Source organism: Diadema setosum, chromosome 11, assembly GCF_964275005.1.
Source record: "Diadema setosum chromosome 11, eeDiaSeto1, whole genome shotgun sequence".
Lineage (NCBI taxonomy): Eukaryota > Metazoa > Echinodermata > Echinoidea > Diadematoida > Diadematidae > Diadema > Diadema setosum.
In genome coordinates this window covers 13,534,665-13,554,415 of record NC_092695.1, presented here as the reverse complement: position 1 = coordinate 13,554,415, position 19,751 = coordinate 13,534,665, and the positions used below count along the sequence as shown (strand labels likewise).

General features: G+C 37.9%; 1 protein-coding gene across 1 annotated transcript in view; it reads left to right on the top strand.

Annotated features, from left to right (window-relative positions):
* The first annotated feature begins 306 nt into the window (after nt 1-306).
* Nucleotides 307-19,751, top strand: part of LOC140234698 (neurobeachin-like) — a 421,843-nt gene continuing 402,398 nt past the window's right edge. Inside the window, 1 exon segment of the mRNA XM_072314734.1 lies at nt 307-543. Coding sequence (XP_072170835.1) covers nt 379-543 — 165 coding nt within the window. The 5' untranslated portion in view covers nt 307-378.

Sequence of the window (19,751 nt, the reverse complement as noted above, 5' to 3'; positions counted from 1 at the left end):
GTTTGGGGGATGTTACGAACAACAAAATAGTTTTATCGATTAATTACAAATTGATACACTTTGAAAAATATATATTAATCTCATAAAAATAATTTTAAATATTTTGAAATAAATAAATAAATCAAAATTTATTAAATAAAATTCTGTCCACATATTATTTCAAATTGACTGTAATCTTATCTCTTTGAATTGGCAACAAAACACACCTGCCTATGCAAGATTTACACGCGTAAATTATATGGCTGCATTCACTGCAGCTGCTTGCGGCTGATCGTCACTATTCTGTTTCTGAATGCTCCGGGAATTTGTGGATATCTATCTATTTTAAAGGATTTATCTCATTCCATTGCCTGAGCGTAATAGCTTCTAACCCACGCTATGGCGGCAGAGGGTTCTGGTGAAGCGGAGACTCCAAAGAAGGATGTTATAGCTGAAAACATGCCTGCGACGGGTACTGCCAAGATGAAGTTCGGTGTTTTGATCGGGCTTATCGAGGTGGGAGAGATCGCGAACCGGGACATAGTGGATACCGTTTTGGATCTCGTAAGTATGCCCTTGGCCTTGCCTGGTGGCTACGGTCGCCGTCATCGTGCATGCATCCACCATGTACCACCCCACCTGCAACACCAGAACCTCGTCCTTTGCTTTGAAGAGAAATGGCTTCGAGAATATACCAAATGTTTTTATACAGGCTAAGAGTCTTATAAGACTTATAGTTATAGGACTCTACAGGCCTACAGTCTCAGCGCGAGTAGACACGACAAATGCCGTCCGTCTTACCCCTTTGTATAGGCCTCTCCCCTGCATCGTGTGGCTCGCGGAGGAGCAGCTTTATGCAGAGCAGAGCTCTATTGAAGCGAAGTGGGCAGGGCATGTCAGTGCTGTATCAGTAATCATAGACCTACATGACAGTAAAAAATATTAGTAATTAATGATTAAGTAGACCTACACACAGCGGTCACACAGCAAGCCCAAACATGTCCACTAGAAGCTAGGCCACTGTAATTTACAATTATTGTAAAACGATAGTCCCATTTGTAGCTGGACAGCCAGAAAATGTGACTTGTGACAGTGTCATTTACTCATCTGCTCATTGAGTATTAACCCTTGACAGACCAATTCTTGGCTAAAACTATTTGAATGAGATAATGTAGGCTAGCTAGACCATGTAAAATTTAATACTATTAAATAGAATCTAGACTTGGGTTAGAATGTACAGAATATGTACTGGCTGGCAGCCACTCACGGATAGCGCAAATCAGTCCGGGAAACCCGCTCATGGGGGGGCTCCTGCTCATTAGGATCCCTCCTGCTCAGAGTCATGAGCACCCCAGCCATGCTGCTCACGAAGCCCTCGCCTGAAATGCTCATGAGGCCTCCTGTTCACTTCTCATCTATCTCACATCTGACATATTATATAAATTGTCGCAAGTACACACTGTGATTTTTTGTTTTTTGTTTTTTGTTATATGCACGTGTCCACTCTCCATACCCATGATGAAAACAAAAAAATCAAGTTTTAATCAACCAATGTGCAGCGACCCACCAAAACACAGGCACCAGCGGGTTGCTCAATGCAGGGTTGTGGGACATATCGGCTTGATGCGACTCGAAAGTTTTGGTGCTTTTTTCTGCGGCTCTCACCTCCCAACACGAATCGGCCCCATGAAACTGAAGTCTGACATCATTTGACAAATATTCGTAAGGAGAAAAATACAACCAGAACTAACCTGATCTTGTGCATATAGGCCTACATGACCCGCCACAACAAAAGGATCCAAAAGTCGCTGATGGCTGAGCCGAGAAAATCGAGTTTGAATTCAATATCGGTCAAAACCTTCGAATTTCTGTTGTTGGCATATTGTTGTATAGTCTAATGTTTCGTCTATCATCTTCCGAAATTTCGAAGCTTAATGATCAAAGGAAAGGCTCACAGGTTCAATTTCTTCATGAATTCTGCTGCCCACCAGCCTTTGGGCACTTTTTGTGCAAGCGCGCATCCCCGGCATCCAGCACAGACAGCACGTAAGCCATGCAAGCTGTGGGATTTTCAGAGCGAGCTTGCGCACGCATGGGAGACGATTTCTGTACATAGCGTGTTAGTGTCCTATTTCACTAGCAAAAGGCTGGTGTTTTAGGGCCTATATGTATTTTATTTTTAGTTGATTGAATATACCTGCCATGGAACTTGCTCGTTTCTACATATAGACTGTTACCATGGTCTTGAAAAGACATTTTTCTTTGTGTTTATCTCTGTTCTCGTTCATTAAAAAAAAAAACAAAAACAAAAACAAAAAAACCTTTCTGTTGCATTGTGCATGTGCCATACTTATGACTATTCAAAATTTAATGACCAGTATGGTGGGAAACGAGTCACAATGCACTTAGCCTTATGACAAGGCCCTCTCGCTGCATGGTGGCAAGCAAATGGGGTCAAGTGAATTGAGTCCAGGAGAGAGCGACGGGGCCTCTCATGCTGTCGTACAAGTTGCATACTTGCCAACTAGTAAGATTTTATCAGATTCAATAAGATTTTTTACGTTAAAAATAGCAAAATCAGATTTTCTGTCAGAGAAATCAGATTTTTAAAAAATATTTAGATATACCTTTCATGTGTGTTTTCTGAAGATTTGACCGAAAGTAAGATTTTTAACTTCAGTTTGCATATGAAATAAGATTTTGTGCAATCCACGAGTAAGATATTTCATCTTGAAATGTTGGCAGGTATGAAGTTGCACACCCGGCTGAGCTCGCGCTCACTTCTTTGCTTGCCCAGAAAGTAATACCATACAGCGAGAGGGCCTTGTCTAAAGGCTACATTGCACTAGCTCTCTGCTAGTGCACTGCATTGCACTAGCTCTCTGCCAATACATGCAGATACTGCTGTATGTAAGTGATGAATTCCTAGCAAATATAGTAGATATGCACTGTAAATACAATAGACTAGTACATATAGAGGAACGAAATTTTACATGGCGCGAGTTATTAACAATTGAACTGCATCGGTATGTATTGAAATAAAAAAATAGAATAAGATTCCTGTCCAAAACCACCACGTCCCAGACACAAAATCCTTGTATATCAGCAGCCTGAAGGTGATAGCAGTTACTGGGTACTGTTGGAGATGCTCAATAGAGAGTTTATGTGGAATTTGAAAGTTGAAAAGAAAAGAAAAATGAGAATCAGACCTGAAAAGTACGAACATTTGTAGATCACTAGCTGTTTCAGAGTAATACGTAATACACTGATTTTGACATGAACAATATATTAACAAAACTTATACTGTAAAAGTGGTTTCTTTCGCGTACAGATACTTTCGCGATTTCCATCGGTGCCGACTTTTTCGCGTGTGTTTAAGTTCGCGGTCGGCAAAATCTGTGATGAGGGAGGTCCTTACTATTTACTATTTTACTATTTTTAAAATTAAACAAAATATATTTTCTCGTCCGGGTTTTTTGACACAAGTGATGAGGGAGGTCCTTACTATTTACTATTTTTTACAAATGAAGTAGTTTCTCGTCCGGGTTGTTTGAAAGCATTAATGAGGGAGGTCCTTACTATTTACTATTTTTGATCAAGCAGCCATGTCAGGCTCCATTTTGACACTTGGGTGAAGCATGCTCAACATATGAATACAGTGAAATCTCGTTAAGAGGTCTGATATAAAACAAAACCTTGTATGAATATGACAAGTTAATTTTACTGGTCCAAGCTCATGTGTTTTGACCCTGATATATTAACAAGAAACCCAATATAACAAGGTAGGTTTCATGTTCCGATGGACTTCATTTAAAAAAGAAATTCAATTTTTCTGGTCTAAAAGGATTTGGTTTATTTCAAGGATAATTTTATGTTGTTGTACGTAAGTCATTCATGAAATATTACTTCCAAGACTTGAAAGGGTGATTTATAAATTTAATACCGATTCATAAGCGCAACAACTTGTCACGTATGATCTGTCTCAAGGGTGAGTTGTCCCAGATAAAACAGAACAACTTCTGCACGCTGCATGCATGCTGCACATGGTTACTCACACGCGTACGTACCGAGCGCGTGAACCACTCGCTAAAATGACTTCAATGGCAAAACATTTAACATTTTACACACAACAAACATCCTTCACAATCATTGCTACGTTTAATCACACGGTGCTTTCGATTGAAAAAGACTTGTCGACTTGAAAAAAGGCTAACCTACATGCATGATACGCACATACCTAATATTTTTTCCGTACATGGAAACGCTATGGGACATGAATTATTCATAAGTTGAGCTTAAATTTTGAAGTGCGCAAGCACTAAGTCAAGCACTTTCGAAATACAACGCTACAACGAAATACAATACAATGCAGCCAAAATAGACGCGCGCGAGGATGAGCAACTACTAGAGTAACTGCGGCAGTAAGCGGCCGTGCGCCCGTTCGCGGCAGGTACAACATACTCGGTAATATACCGCTAAACACAGCATTGCACTGTACATGCACACTACACATACAATGTATACTAGCACACTACCAATCAACGAAAATCAACCGATAAAATGGGCACTATCTCCGACAAAAGTGAAATTTTCTCACCTAAATGACAACATATTGCATCAAAAATTTTATTTTCAGTACTTCTTAACATAACAGTTAAGAAACAATGGTCTAAGAAACTGGATTTTTTGTCGTTTTCCCGATGTTCATGGATTTTGAAAACATATCCTTACGTAAAATAGAACTTTTGCGAGCCGATGTGGGCCGCCATTGTTTTCGGAAAGTGGATTATACCATCGAAAAAATGAGAAAAATAAGAGAAAGACATCAATAATGCCGCCAGAATTGCGATCCCTGTTTGCAGCCAGTGCATGTGCGCCCGCTATTTTCATGTGCTTTCGCAATGGGAATTGGCGCTTACGCAATGTTCGCGAGACATGTGAAGGCGTTCAGCTGAAGATCGCGGAGCACACGTGTATTGCATAGGGATTGTACATCGTGCTGCAAGCAGAGCTACATGTACTACGGCGCATATCGGCGAAAATTGTGCCGGGTTTTGCCCTGGTAAATCATGAAAACTGCGTTCGTCATTGGTCAAATTTTTTAATGATAACAATACCGTTAATGAATAATCTTGTCTATGATATATGAAATGGTTGAAAATAATAGAAAGTATTTTACTCTATCTTTTTTTACTTGGCCTTATATATGAAATTTAGAACAGTTATTATATTTAGCTAATACAGGTAAAAGCATATTCCCATACCAAAATATATCAGAGTTAACATTTGTTTTAGGGCAGGTTTTATATCTTTACAGCTGAAATATGAGATTTTTGTCATTTCTGTACATACGAAATGAATAAGAAATTGTGAGAGCATGACATCATCAACTTGCTGATTTGAATATTCATAATTAATGACTGGTCAAGAAGAGTTTTCTGAAAAATCATGAAATTTCAGAATGTCATAAAGTCTTCCTTATTTCTCATCCAATTTTGATCATTTTTGAACTGTTCTGCAGGGATTTTTTTTTCTCTTATGAAATTAATAAAATTCTGGAGTGGATCTCTTCTTTAACTGTACACCAATTTGCCTGGTTTATTGTTAGGCCAAGTATAAAAAGAAAATAGTTTCTGGTTCTCATGCACATCTGATTTGGTGAGGACTGCATATAAAAAAAAAGGAAAAAATTGATGTTATTAGTATATTTCAAAATGCCGATGAAAATATTTAAAAAGTTGTGTTTCTTGTCCCTGTCTGCAGCCTTTTGATATGACATATTTACTATTTTTGGGCTTAAAAAAAAAAAAAAAATTGAAATTCACCTAAAGCTTGCGATGTAAGGCACGCAATTTGCATAAGAATCTCCTTTGGCAATAGAATGGTGTGTATGCACAATCGTATTGCTAAGCAAGAATGATCTACAAACCAGATCTATGTGCTGTGGCCTTGGATATAATGGCAAGCTGTTGAGCATCAGCATCAGCATCAGCACGTACACTGTGAATGGACAAGTTGTCTTCACACCCTCATAATATGCATTTAAGCGTGGCTCAATTTCGAAGTATAGACATATTATACATAGTGTCAGGGCGCTCGTGTTGTTTGGTACCGCCTCATACATATAAATGCTTTTCAACAGATGTACAAACTCGCCATTGATATTTCACAACCTGAAATACTTTCATCTGAGTCTCCAAAGTTTGGTTTAAGTTTAATATTTGCCATTTTAAAATACACTTTTACACATTTCAGAATAACTTGCTTACTTGAATTGAAACTTTGTTCTGCACTCAAGCAGTTGGTCACAGTGCGGTACATACAGTGTACAGGAACATGGCAGCACAGCCTTTGGTACGGTTCATACATACCTACATCTGTGCAGTGAAGTGCAATAATTCTAAAATGTGCAAAAGTATCAAAATTAACAGCAAATGAGACTGCTTTTTCAGCTGCTATTCCAATTTTGTCTCTGCATGTCATATTTGCTTATGTGTTTATTTGTTGTGGATATCAATGGGTAAAATAAAAGTTTAGTGTGATGCCCACATACTGGGTTTCATTTTGGGTGATTTGCACTGGTCAATATGAGCCACCAAGTGGGAGAAGAGCTTGCCTCCCGAATCCTTCAGTGAAGGCCACTGTATATCATCATGAAATTTGTTGATTGCTTTTTGTACTACATTTTAGGCTTTGTGATGCCTTAAACCGTCCAGAAGCCAGCTTAAACCACCATTCATTTCATTTCATCGTATTGTGTAGATAATCAGTATTACTTGGCAATAGTGAAGAGATGTGCAGTTTGATTTGGACACAAAGAAAAGGAAAATGATTTGCAGCACACTGCCTTGCCTTTGCTGTTTGTAAGTGAAAAAAACAAATTGGAAATAAAGTCGGGCACAATTTTTCATGGTTATGTGTGCTGGCTTTGACTGTATTTAACAAAATTCATTAAATGAATAAAAATGTCTTATGAGTAATAATGATAATAATAATAATGATAATAATAGCAATAATAATAATAATGATAATGATAATAATAATAATAATGATAATAATAACAATGATAGTAATAATATAATTGATAATAATTATTATAATGAAAAAAATTTGGGTACGTTACACAATGTTAATTCCTGGGAAGTCAGTCTGTTTTCTGTGATAACAGAAAATTACTGTCTATAGTTGTGTGTGTGTTTTTTTTTCTTTGATCGGATGATTGTAATAAATCAACCGTATGGCACATGGTGTTAACATGGTAATATTGTACAGGAAGGTACAAATATTCCATTACACAACGTCTATTTGAGCATGAAATATAAACTGGTATTGTCAAGAGTGGAACACAATGTCCCAAACTGTGAAAGGATCTAGAACGGTGTCCTTAAACTGCTGTAAAGTAAGCATTGCTGAGACAGTCGGGCAAAGTCTACCAAAGGGTAACAACAGATGTTAGACTCACAAAAGCTGCATTGATGAATTTGACCACAGTGCAATCTTCACAAAGTTTTTATTTCAGCATTTACTTCAATTCATGTGAAGTCATTTTACAGTTGATGTAGGTCTGTACATGACTCAGTGAAAGTTGAATAACTGTCAGCATGTACAGGATTTTTAGATACTATCCACCACCTCATAACATTTAGTTATCTTTGCATAGTACTTTGTACAAACAAATTTGCTTTATGTGTCAGTTCTGATGAACAGATATTAAATGCCTCGTTTTGGACTGCCAGCAGTACATAACCTTTAATTTTACGTGGTGATCAAGTAAACAAAGTTCAGTGTCACAATACTGAATTGAGTTTTGACATTAATCTATAAATTCTGTATAGCTACCATTTGTGGACCTCATCGCTTTGATTCCAGATTTTAGAATGTAAAAAACATTCCACATTTTTTTATAGAAAAGTTATGTGAATGGGTATGATCACTTTCAAGTCATATACCGCCTGCAACACAGGGAATTTGGAGTAGCCCAATGCCTTAGATGATGCCTCTATGTGTTAGGGTAGTTATTGGCATGCACGCATGTGCAACACACATAAATGGTAATTGTACATGTAGCTTCATGTACTGTATACGCTGTTATTTTCGCGAGGGTTTTATTTTTGCGAATTTCACAACACGTGAAATTGTCTCCATGCGCTTTGTTGATAGAGCATTAACGTAAGCGTCGGTGTCAATTCGCGAAAACAACATTTCGCGAAAATGTCCATGCCCTCGTCATTCGCAAAAATATCTGTGCGCAAAAATAACGGCGTATACAGTATGTTATTTCGCATGCATTCACTGTGGGTGCAACTGGGTGCATGCAGGGGCCAGCGAAAGATCTACATTGCATAATTGCATCACATGATTTATTTTTACAGATCAAACTGGCAAAAAATTGCACAGATGTCTGTTTGTGGAGTTGGTAGGAATTTTGCAATGGAAATAGTTACAATACTGGGCCCTGTTTCATAAAGCTGTTCATTAAGTTACGCATGACTTTACGAACGACTGGAATATGAAGTGCCAAAATGTTTGCAATTTTTTTTTCTAACGTTTTTACAAAGTACGACTGTATGTCAATATTTCATCTAAATTGGAGCCAAAATACACTTTCAACTAAAAACATGTGTTAACATGTTTTGAGAAACTTACGTCAAAAGGAGACATGCCCACACACACAGCTTTATACATTGTCATAAGTTTAATGTAAGCCAAGGCTCCAGTGTAGTGCAATACGGATACAATCAGAGGTCAGCAATACAATGTACAATGCACGGACGAGATATGTGTACACGTATACAAATGATACAATTGTAAAACTTTGCACAGCAGACTACAATAAGAATAATCATTTTCATCTGCAAATTTGAACTTAAGCTATTGAAATTAACGAATGATTAGGAAACCCACTGGGCTTGCCATATTTTAGTCATTCCTAAAGTTGTGCGTAACTTTACAAACAGCTTTATGAAACTGGGAACTGGTGTATCAGGAAGATAGTGTATAAAGCTTTCATGTTTGACTATTGCAAAACCCCTCTGTTTGTGGAGACATGTAAGATATTTAGTTGCAATAGCTTTGCTATTGTTATGGCGTTACTGTAGACGCCATATATTTCGCAATTCTAAATTTTCGCGAATAGGGAATTCCCGACTATTTCTTAAGTGGTTAAAGGCATAATTTACCATTTGCACATGAAACAAAAAACCCAGCATTAGTGCTTTAAAATGATTCTAAAATTTGAGTTAGGGATAGAAACAACCACTGTAAAAATTTGAATCCGTATAATTGATGTTAAGTGTTGCTACATACACAAAATGTGAACAATAGTTATAAAATGTTTCCAGACTAAACCGTCTACAGTTACGGTTTATTGAGAAAAACACTGATATCTCCTTATATTTTAGGCTTTATTGAGAAAATTTTATATGGTAGGATGTTTTGTGATATAACAGACCTACACATATGCATCAAATGTGATATTTTGAAATTTTTTGAAATCACTGCTCCCAAAGGTAAACTGGACCTTTAAATTTGCGATTGTGGAGTCTTGTACTGAATGGAGAAATGTACACGCGTATGTCACATCCACATCGGGATCAGAGTCAATATTTTCGCGTGTCTTTAATTTCGCGAATAGCTGAAAATAAAAACCTCGCGAAATATTTGGTGTATACAGTACTTGCCCAAACAGTACTTGCCCGAGAATCTCTCCCTATAGGAAAGACACTCTTCATACTGTATTTCACTTCCCCTACCTACTGCTATGGTTTCTTCACTATTTTGTTTTGCTGCATCAGTAGACAGTTGTACTGAAGGATAGGTGTGTCAGGGTTGTTTTCACTGGGCAAGCGAATGATTTGTGAAGACACAAATGTCGACAAAATGGCAAAGTCCAACATTTGCGAAATTCGCAAAATTATAATGTATGCGAACATTCCTTGTTTTACAGTAGTTCTCATGATGTCTGTGTCGATGTCATGTGTGCCATTGCTGAACTACGGCCACTCCACACACAAAAAAAACACGTCTTAAATGTAATTTTATGTGGATTGAGTGAAAGCAGCAATATTAGTAGAAACACATCAGGGACGGTGTGAGGAAAATCAGACTATTGATTCTAGAATTATGAATTTTTAAAGTTTCGATGCTGTCATTGCTGGATAAGGAGACTAAACACTTTAGGACACCATTATGGACAACAATATTATAAGGAAAATATGAAGAAAATTCAACAAACATTTTGTATATTTTCACTTTTCTAGCGTAATGAAAGAGCACAAGAGTTAGTTCTTTCAGGAAGCAGGGGGAGTAATATCACCCATAACACAATGCCAGTAACAAGTTGATGAAATGTGTACTTTTAATGGAAAATGACATTTTGTGGATGCTGGAGACATTTGAATTAAATTTCAAATGTTTTTGAAATTTGTACCGAACTAAAAAAGATGTCTGCAAAAAGTTGACCATACTCTGAATCCCGGAGGCCGGTTTGGATGATCTTTTGCAGTTTAAAATACGAATGCTGGGCTTTGCCATTTTTTGACATTTGCATCCTTCACAAATCATTCGCATGCTCCATGAAACAGTCCTGAAGTAGATAAATTGATTCTCAATAAGGAATGCAAAATACTGGTACTCGATAAGAATTCGTTACTGTGTTGTGGTATACATGCAATATACTTTGCAGGATTTGAAAGGACCAAACTTTAACTTGTCTCATAAACAAGGGTATATTACAGCTGTACTATTGATATGTTGGCATTCTTTCATTCTTTTGACAGATTGATTAGCAAAGACATTTATTCTGCTTATAGCAGTATATTCATTATGAAAAAGTAAACTTTTATGCCGGCATATCAATATAATGATATTTAAAATGTCCAAGTGTGGCTGGCTTGTGAATTCAGATGGTATTTACCTCGTACAAGATCTGATGAGCACCTTTAAGACTCCGTGCTGTATTAGTGTCTGTGTAGAGATGACTCACCCACTCCTAGAGCTGTTCTCAAGCACACATACATGGTCGGCAGGACAAAAGGTGGCCGAATTAATGTCATCAGAAATAACGCCGTTGCCCAGACCCGTGGCTTGCCAAACAAATGTCTTGCTGCTCCCATGTTTTTTTTTGTTGTTTTTTGTTTTTTCAGGGGGTGTTCATCACCAAGTTATGTGGTCATGCACTAGATAACTAAACAATCTGGGAGGTGGTAATAGTCATCAGTTTCTCAAGTTCAACTGCATACATCTAAGTACCACTGAATGATTGTCTGTGAGATAATTATTGATTGTAAGGGGCTTGCAATGCCGCATAAGGTAACCTTCAGCTTTTATAGCTCATATTTAGTCTACTTATACTTATTTCCTGAGCTGGCTTAAAGGACAAGTTCACCTTCATTAACATAAGGATTGAGAGAATGTAGCAATATTAGTAGAACACATCATTGAAAGTTTGAGGAAAATCGGACAATCCGTTCAAAAGTTATGAATTTTTAAAGTTTTTGTGCAGTCACCGCTGGATGAGAAGACTACTGCAGTGTATGACATCACATGCGTACAACAATATAAGGAAAATATAATGAAAATTTCACAAAATTTCAACTTTTGAAAAAAGTACACATTCCCTTGACTCATTACTGACATATGTCATTGGTAATATTATTCCCATTGCCTTTAGGAAGAGGCAAGTCAAGTGCTCTTTTATTATGCGAAAAAAGTGAAAATATATGTATGTTGAATTTTCTTTACATTTTCTTTATACTGTTGTACTCTTATGACATCACGAGCCTTAGTAGTCTCCTCATCCAGCGGTACCAACACAAAAATTTTAAAAATTCATAACTTTTGCATCGATTGTCCAATTTTCCTGAAATTTTCACTGATGTGTTCTACTAATATTGCTGCATTTTCTCAGTCCTTATGTTTATGAAGGTGAACTTATCCTTTAATCATCCAAATTCAAACTAGATAATTTGAATTTGTCACTGCTGATGAATAAGGCAGTCTGCATTAATTAGTGGTCACCCGATGTCATCACACAATCGGCAATCACACAAACTACACTCTGCTTTTTGAAAAACATAAATTTCTAGTAGACTTTGTACATAAAATTTCACACTTGATATCTAAATGAACCATCAACGTCTGAGAGGTATAGATTACAAATTGTAGCATTCAAAATAAAGCACAAACGGATCTTTCAGTATCTACAATTTGCATTGTATAGGGTCCGTCCCTTAAAAAAAAAAAATCTTCATAAGTTTCCCATTAACTTCGGACACAAGATTTGCAGTGCAATGATTCATGAATTTATAAACGTCTTGAAATATGAAGAAGGTGTGAGATGCAGTTTGGCAAGTTTATGATAGTCATTAAATTTATCTTACTGAAAAAAAAAGCAAAACATAACAGACAGTAAAAGAACAAATCTGCTGGTATCAGTGATCGAACCCACGACCACATGATTGCTAGAAATGAATTGGAAAATATACAGCAAACCTTACTGAAGTTGATTCTGTTAAAGTCAAGTCATGCCATAGAAAATTCCCTTTTTACCGTATTAAATCCCATGATGTAAAACTCTTTGTGGAAGTTTACAAATTACCAATTTTAGCATGATTTAATGGTTAAATGGAAGAAATCCTGTGATAATTGCCTTTGACAAATTATTTTCACTTCAAATAAGACCCAACAAGAATACATACGCTGTAACAAAATGGTTCAATTTATTGCAGTGTTGACTTACCCCCACTAATGGTTGGCATCCACTAGAACCGAGACAAGAATAAGAAAGTTTGAGGCAGCAAGTTATGTCATTTTGGCATTCTTTCCGTACCAGATACTTGTGGAAAAACAAATGTGGGAATCACTATTTCCTGGGGCATTGCTACGAATTGCTGCATATTGCCTGCGGACATACCTAGGAGTGTCTTAGGAATCAAGTAGGAACAGTGCAAAATACTGCGAAAATGCTGATTTTTTTCTGATATGCCTGCTATCCTTTATGTCTGATTCCTTCTCCTCCTCTTCCTCCTCCTACAACAAAACTGAATGCCCTTTACTGAACTTTCGTACTGACAAAAGCTTTCGTATACATTTTTACTTTTGCGAAATTTGTGAAAGTTTTAGGCATGCAAAAATTTCCCTTTTTACAGTAATTAGCTCTGGGGAATGTTGGTATTCACCAGTTAATCCTCAGAGGAAGAGATGGTCGGCTGCAGGATGGGATCCTTGCCTCCCTTCTTTGACTGCTTGTATTTCATTGGCATAAGGCTGAATTTAATTTTGAGTGTAAAACCATACATGTTGCAACCTGTAGACTCTTCCATGTCATAACTGTCATGTCTGCAGTGGCTTTGTGCATTACCCTGTATAGATCTGCACAGGATCTGCCCTTTCCAGAAACATTACTGTTAACTACAGTGTACCTCTTGTCTTTGTGAAGCTGTCCGCATCATGGAGGCTTTCAGGTGCATCGGAGCAGAAGAGAAGGAAGTGTTACAGAAAGGCAGTACGTCCTGATAATGTCCTCATGACAATGCAGACAAGTCACTGAAGTTTTGAAGAAGTTTATTTCCACATCCAAATTTGGGTCTCGATAAAAATTTGATGCAGAAACTTTGCCCTCTATTGAAGGTTCAGAAATGCCCAGAAGTGTTTAAAGGAATGATAAAGGCAGTGAATGTATATTACAAGAACATGTGGAGAGGGTGCCAATTGAATATGGATATATACTTCACTAGAGACACTCTTTGATATGTTCTGCTAGGCGAGCTGCTTCTGACTTTTCCCTACAGTCAGGCTGGAGAGTAGAGGGTAATCCACCTTATAGTCCTCACTCCTCATTTATTAATTCCAGCTACACAGGTAATACTCATTTGTGGCAAGAAATAAGATCAGGAAAGAGTTTTGTTGAAGTGATTCCATTGCTGTTGGGATGTTTAAAGACCTGTAATGTTGGCCCAGAAATACATTATAAGCTTTTGAGACTCATGGCATTGTTTGGAAGGTCTTTGTTAGGGATGGAAGGATGAAAAGGTCAGTTAAAAGCTCGCACATTACATGTCAGCAGCGTAAGCTGTGACCTTTGACCGTGAAAGGAATTTTGGCCCGCGCCTGGTGCTGCTATTGTTCATAAACTCTTTGATCAGTGCCAGGCCCGTGCCAGGCCCGTGCCTGGCCCGCGCCTGGTGCTAGCTGCAGCAGCGCCAAAATAGCCCGCTCCTGGCGCGGGCCACTTTGGCCCGACCCATTCATAAACTCAAAATTTTACGACTTACAACCACGTATGTAGCTCGGGCCTGGCGCTAGCCAGGGGAGTTACTGAAAGGGGTACAAGAAGCCCCAAATCACACAAATGTACTCATGCTACTCTAGGCTGTCCCTTGCACCATGCTTCCATACATTAGATGAAAGAGAGAATAAAAAGGGCAGGCTAGAGAGAGAGATGTGTACCCTGCCTGTTTGCATGTTTGTACATTGGATTGTGTAAGGTTGATATGGTCCCAGTGACCTGACATTTTCTGATGAAGAGTGTACCTGTATCAGTCAGTTATGTTGAACAGAATGTGAGTTTGCTGAAAGTCTGCAGACACGCACTGAGGTAATTCAACAGTATCAGTGCAACTGCCAGGTTTCCCATATTCTGCAAGAGGTTCATTGAACAGTTTGCTATTTCTCAACTGTCTGGCAAGAGAATACAAAAGCCTCCCTGATTTGAGAATCATTTTGCCTTTTGAGGAATATGAGTTATCACTCAAGTACAGTATTTGCCCTCTGGCAGTTTGGAATCATCCTGACTTTAACAAAGTATGAATGTACGCAGTCCTGCAACAGGAATCTCAGAACCTAACATGTTGCAAATCACCTCTCCCATACACTTCAGTTTAAGAAGAAAGATAAATGGTTTTTCAAATCTAGCTGTAACATCAGTTGTCTTATGCTGATGCTGATTCTTCTGTTCCAGAATTGCATTTAATGTGATATAATAATGGTGATTCTGATGATCATATTCAATTATCACTTCTGCTCCTGTTATCCCTCCAATATTTTATCTTTCTTCAGTCACCACTTTTTCATCTACATGTATGTACTAGTGAATATTGAGAAATACAGTTCAAATGATGATGATAAAATGCATTTTATTAATGTTTCTCTTCTCGTTGTGTTTTTTTCTCTTCGTAGTGTGATGTGATGTTATAAAGGAGTTTACCTCAATTTAGTTGTAATTATTAGAAGTATTCATGTAGTACCATTTTTACACATTCACATGCAAGTATACCCATAAAATCATGTACACTTTCTTCATTCAGTGGCAGCATAAAAGTGGCCTCCATGTTTAGCCTGGCTTCAAGCCCTGACTGTGTTTTTAATTCCTACAGTCATTTTATATGATATCCATAACCACAAAATACAAGTTCTACCAGATGGTTTGTCAGATAAGAGAATGACCCTGTACTGTAGGTCCTTTAGTCTTGGACAGAAATGTAGCCTGGCATAAATTCTGTAAGACCAGAAATATTTGTGTGCATTTTAATTTCTCCACAATTTCATGAGAACCAAGATTCGCAAAATCAAAATGCATGTTGAAGTTCTTGTCTACACCTAGATGCATTTCATGCCTAGAAAATATCTTGGTTTACAGTATCCCAAGTCATATACACTGCAAGGGGAACAAATCAAAGTGGTACTTCAGGAGTAATATCCTGCATGAAAGCAATATTGCCTTCAGCAACCAAGGAGAATGGCTCTTCCATTTAGTTCTAAATGTTTCTCCAGTGTTGCCATGGGTTTGTTCTGTGTTGATGGTGGTAGTGGTCATGCTCGGCGATATGGAGCAATTAACTCGCCAAAAGCTTTCGCCCTCACTGCCTAATTTGCATAAAATAGATGTGTTTATACAAATCCGCTGCAGACTAAATGGTGAGACCGAACTGTGTCGCCGAACCTGACACCACTGATTGGCCAAGCGTGCGCTGACCAGTAGAAAGTACATATATGCAGAAGGATGATCTAGTTGTTCATGTCCAGTACTGTATTTTGTCATAAACTTAGACCTCTGTTACACATGAAAGGCGGCCCGTGGCCTACTTTTTGTGGCCGGCCTGAGGCCGCTTTGTGGACTGTTTACACATGAGCATCGGGGCTGGCTTGAGCAACGACGCTCCTCATGGACCCTGTTAAACTGTTTATTGTCGTCATTGTTATCTTGAAGGGCATAACAGTTTAACATAATGAGAGATATTAAAGGGAACGCAAACCCAAAGAGCAATATGGATTGAGTGAAAGCAGCAACATTAGTAGAACGCATCAGTGAAAGTTTGAGGAAAGTCGGACAATTGATGCAAAAGTTAGAATTGTTTAATTTTTGGTGTTGGAACCGCTGGGCAAGGAGACTACTAGGGGTTATGACGTTTGAGTGGACAACAATACAAAGAAAATATAAAGGAAATTCAACAACAATTCACTTTTCTAGCATTATGAAAGAGCACTTGACTAACCGCTTTCAGAAAGCAGGGGGAATAATTGCTACCCTTAACACGTCAGTATCAAGTTAATGGAATTATAATTTTCATGAAATTTTTTTTTTTTCGTGGAATTTTCTTTATATTTTCTTTATTTTGTTGTCCACTCATACGTCATAACCTCTAGTAGTCTCCTCATCCAGCCGTTCCAACACCAAAACTTTAAAAATTTGTAACTTTTGCATCGATTGTCTGATTTTTTTCGAACTTTCACTGATGTGTTCTACTAATGTTGCTGCTTTCACTCAATCCACATTGCTCTTTGGGTTTGCGTTCCCTTTAAAGAAATATCAAATATAAGTTTTTGTTCTCTTCATCTCTTTATAACCTCAAACAAAGTGTTAACACAAAGTGTTCAATTAAAGGGGGAAAATAAGAATTTTCTGTCAGCTTAAACGTTAAATGACATAGGGAGTAATGGCACAAAGCTGATTAAATAAACGGAATTTCTTTATTTTCATTCTTTTTACTTAGTGATTTAAGAATTCATGAGACAAATTCAAGAACCAGATATTATTTACAATTTTCCTAATTTTGAAAGAAAAAAAAAACAATTCAAATTTCTCAAATTTTTGTGTCTATTGCTTCTTCCCTTATTTTATTCAAATTTGGATTTGATGGAAGAGTCTTCATTTTCCTCCATCATTTTTAGCCTTCATTGATCTTTTGGGCTTCAAAGATATTATAGAGATCATAGGTATATCTTTGCAACTTAATTCATATTTCTTATTGCGTTAAATTTGTTTTTGTTCTTATATATGGAAGAGCACGTGTACATGAATGACAGCTTGTTCATTTTTGCAATTTTACTTTTGTGTCTTGGAAGAGAAAAACAATGGTGTTCACTCATGCAGAAAGTTTCCCTTTTTATTGCCCTACCAGGGTGATAGCCAATTAAATTACCTTTTACATGGTATGTAATGCATTAATTTTAGCCAAATATTCTATGACAAATATAAACTTGAAAAAGTGTCTACTTTCTTTTTTTTTGCTGAGTGTATAGAATTCCAGATGTGGAATCTTCTGTTGTATGTTCTCTACACTATATCTGTACACGGGAAGGTGATGTATACTAATGGTGAGATGAAGGCAATTAGGCAAGACAGGCTGTCTTGAATTGTATGTGGTGCATTGTGGGATGAAGTCATCTACATAAACCGTATCATGTGACCTACAAAAAATTTGAACACATTCCACAGACTGTTCACAAGACTGATTATGATCCTGTAGTTTTAGAGCTGCATTGAAGGCTGTGATGATCCAGTCTATTTGCCCAACCACGAGATGTTATAGTTTATTTTTGCGATATTTTACAATGCCTCTGTTTATCCATTCTGCGAAATTATGCACCCATACTGTGCATCGCAATGTAATTGGGAATCTTGCAGTTGTAAGAGATATGTGTATGTATGATGTATTCATATTTGTCCACCTTATTCTGCTGACCTTTGAAACCAAAGTTTCAACTTCCAACGTGGCCATGTATGTATTCAGACTAGCTTTAGGAGTATGAGTATATAACTAAAGCATGCATCTTGACTGTTGCCCCCTTTAAGCACACATCCCGTGAACTACAGACCTGTATGTATTTGGACAAAGAGCATTATGAGGTTAATAAATTTAGAAATGATCCCCCATGTGATGTCAAAAATTGGGTAGAAATATAAAGTGCACTGGGTATAGGAGATTTTGCTTTTATTTCATTTTAAATCCTTGATAAGCAGAATTATTCAATGCATCTTTAAGCATAAAAACACACGAGCAAGTGTCCTTTGAAGCTAAAAAGAATTAAAGGGGAGGACTACTAACTGATCAGTGGGAATGCTAGGGGGAAGATTGTTCCAGTCCTTTTGGGATTCATTCAAGAGTACATTATATATCTATTGTTATGTGAAAATTACTGGCTTCAGTATGGTCTCATATTCAAGTAATGTGCAGTTCAATGTTTCCAGGTGAGTGTCCCTGGTCAGCGACGGGATGATTGTTAACGGCCAAAATTTCGAATCTGTAATACCTGTCTACCTCCCTCTACGACCTTTACATGCCATTGGATTACACTACCCAGCTAGTTCGCTATCGATCAGAAGAACAACTAATCATCGATCACACACACATACACTATATAACTACCGCGGTACCGTACCATAGCTCACCGCACAGCATTAGCAGCGAGTTCACGTAAAACTAGTATACTTGTACTTGCGCGTCTTCTGTACTGCTCGTTTGACTGTATTTTGCTCGACTCGTACTCACTGGCAGGCGGCTGGCTGTCTGTCAGTGGTCGCTATACTAGTATGCACCTTGGCTTTTGACAATGCCCGACGATGTGAAAATACAGCAGGGCTATATACAGTGTATTTGGACAGTCGGGCGGCGTATGTTACTACGTGTACTGCACAGATGTCTGGATATAGATACAGTGTGTCTCGCGAGCGAGCGGTACGAGGTTCTTCCTACGCTCGTACCTGCCGCTGTGCGATGAAAATTGCTTTTGTGGTCATAAGCTTAGGCCCCCTAGCCTACTCACTTCGTAACCTTACACTTGCTGGCTCACTTGTCTGTCTTAAAAAAAAAAAAAAAAATCAACGATCTACGATGTTTTTGCGTTCTTTTATACTGCGATCTACTCGGTATCCCAGTCAGGGATACCGGCTCGTCTCGTAAGGGAGCCTCACCGCCACCATGGACGGCTCCCAGGCCCAGCTCACGGCTACTGTACGTGTTGGGGAGTGTGTACCGATACGTACTCGTCAACAGCCGCGGTACAACTGCTGCTACGATGTTCTCGCTCCTTGTCATTTTGTACACGTAACTGCTAACTACCGGCCGCTGCTGTGCGATAAAATTGCTTTTATATAAATTGTCATAGGCCACCTACCCACTTCGTAACCCTGCACTTGTGGGCACTTGTCTTTTAGACAACACTTTACGCCATCTGCAGCTGTATAGGTTTCCTAACGATTTAGCCTTACTCAGTACATGTACAGTGTACAATGTCAATGTATTTGAATTACTGAATTTACAGAATTTGAGTGAGTGAAAAAAATGCATCGTATGTGTTTGGTTTGCAAAACTGAATCATATTTAGTTGTGTCTGATCTAACAAAAACTTTTTTGAATATGCTGTAGCTGACAGTATGCTACAGATGGAGGTACTAGGCGAGCTAGTACCTTCTTGATTGAACCTAGTTCAAGGAAAGTGAACATTCAACACATTTCTGACAAACCTGAGAATTCTGATATTTTACCAATTAT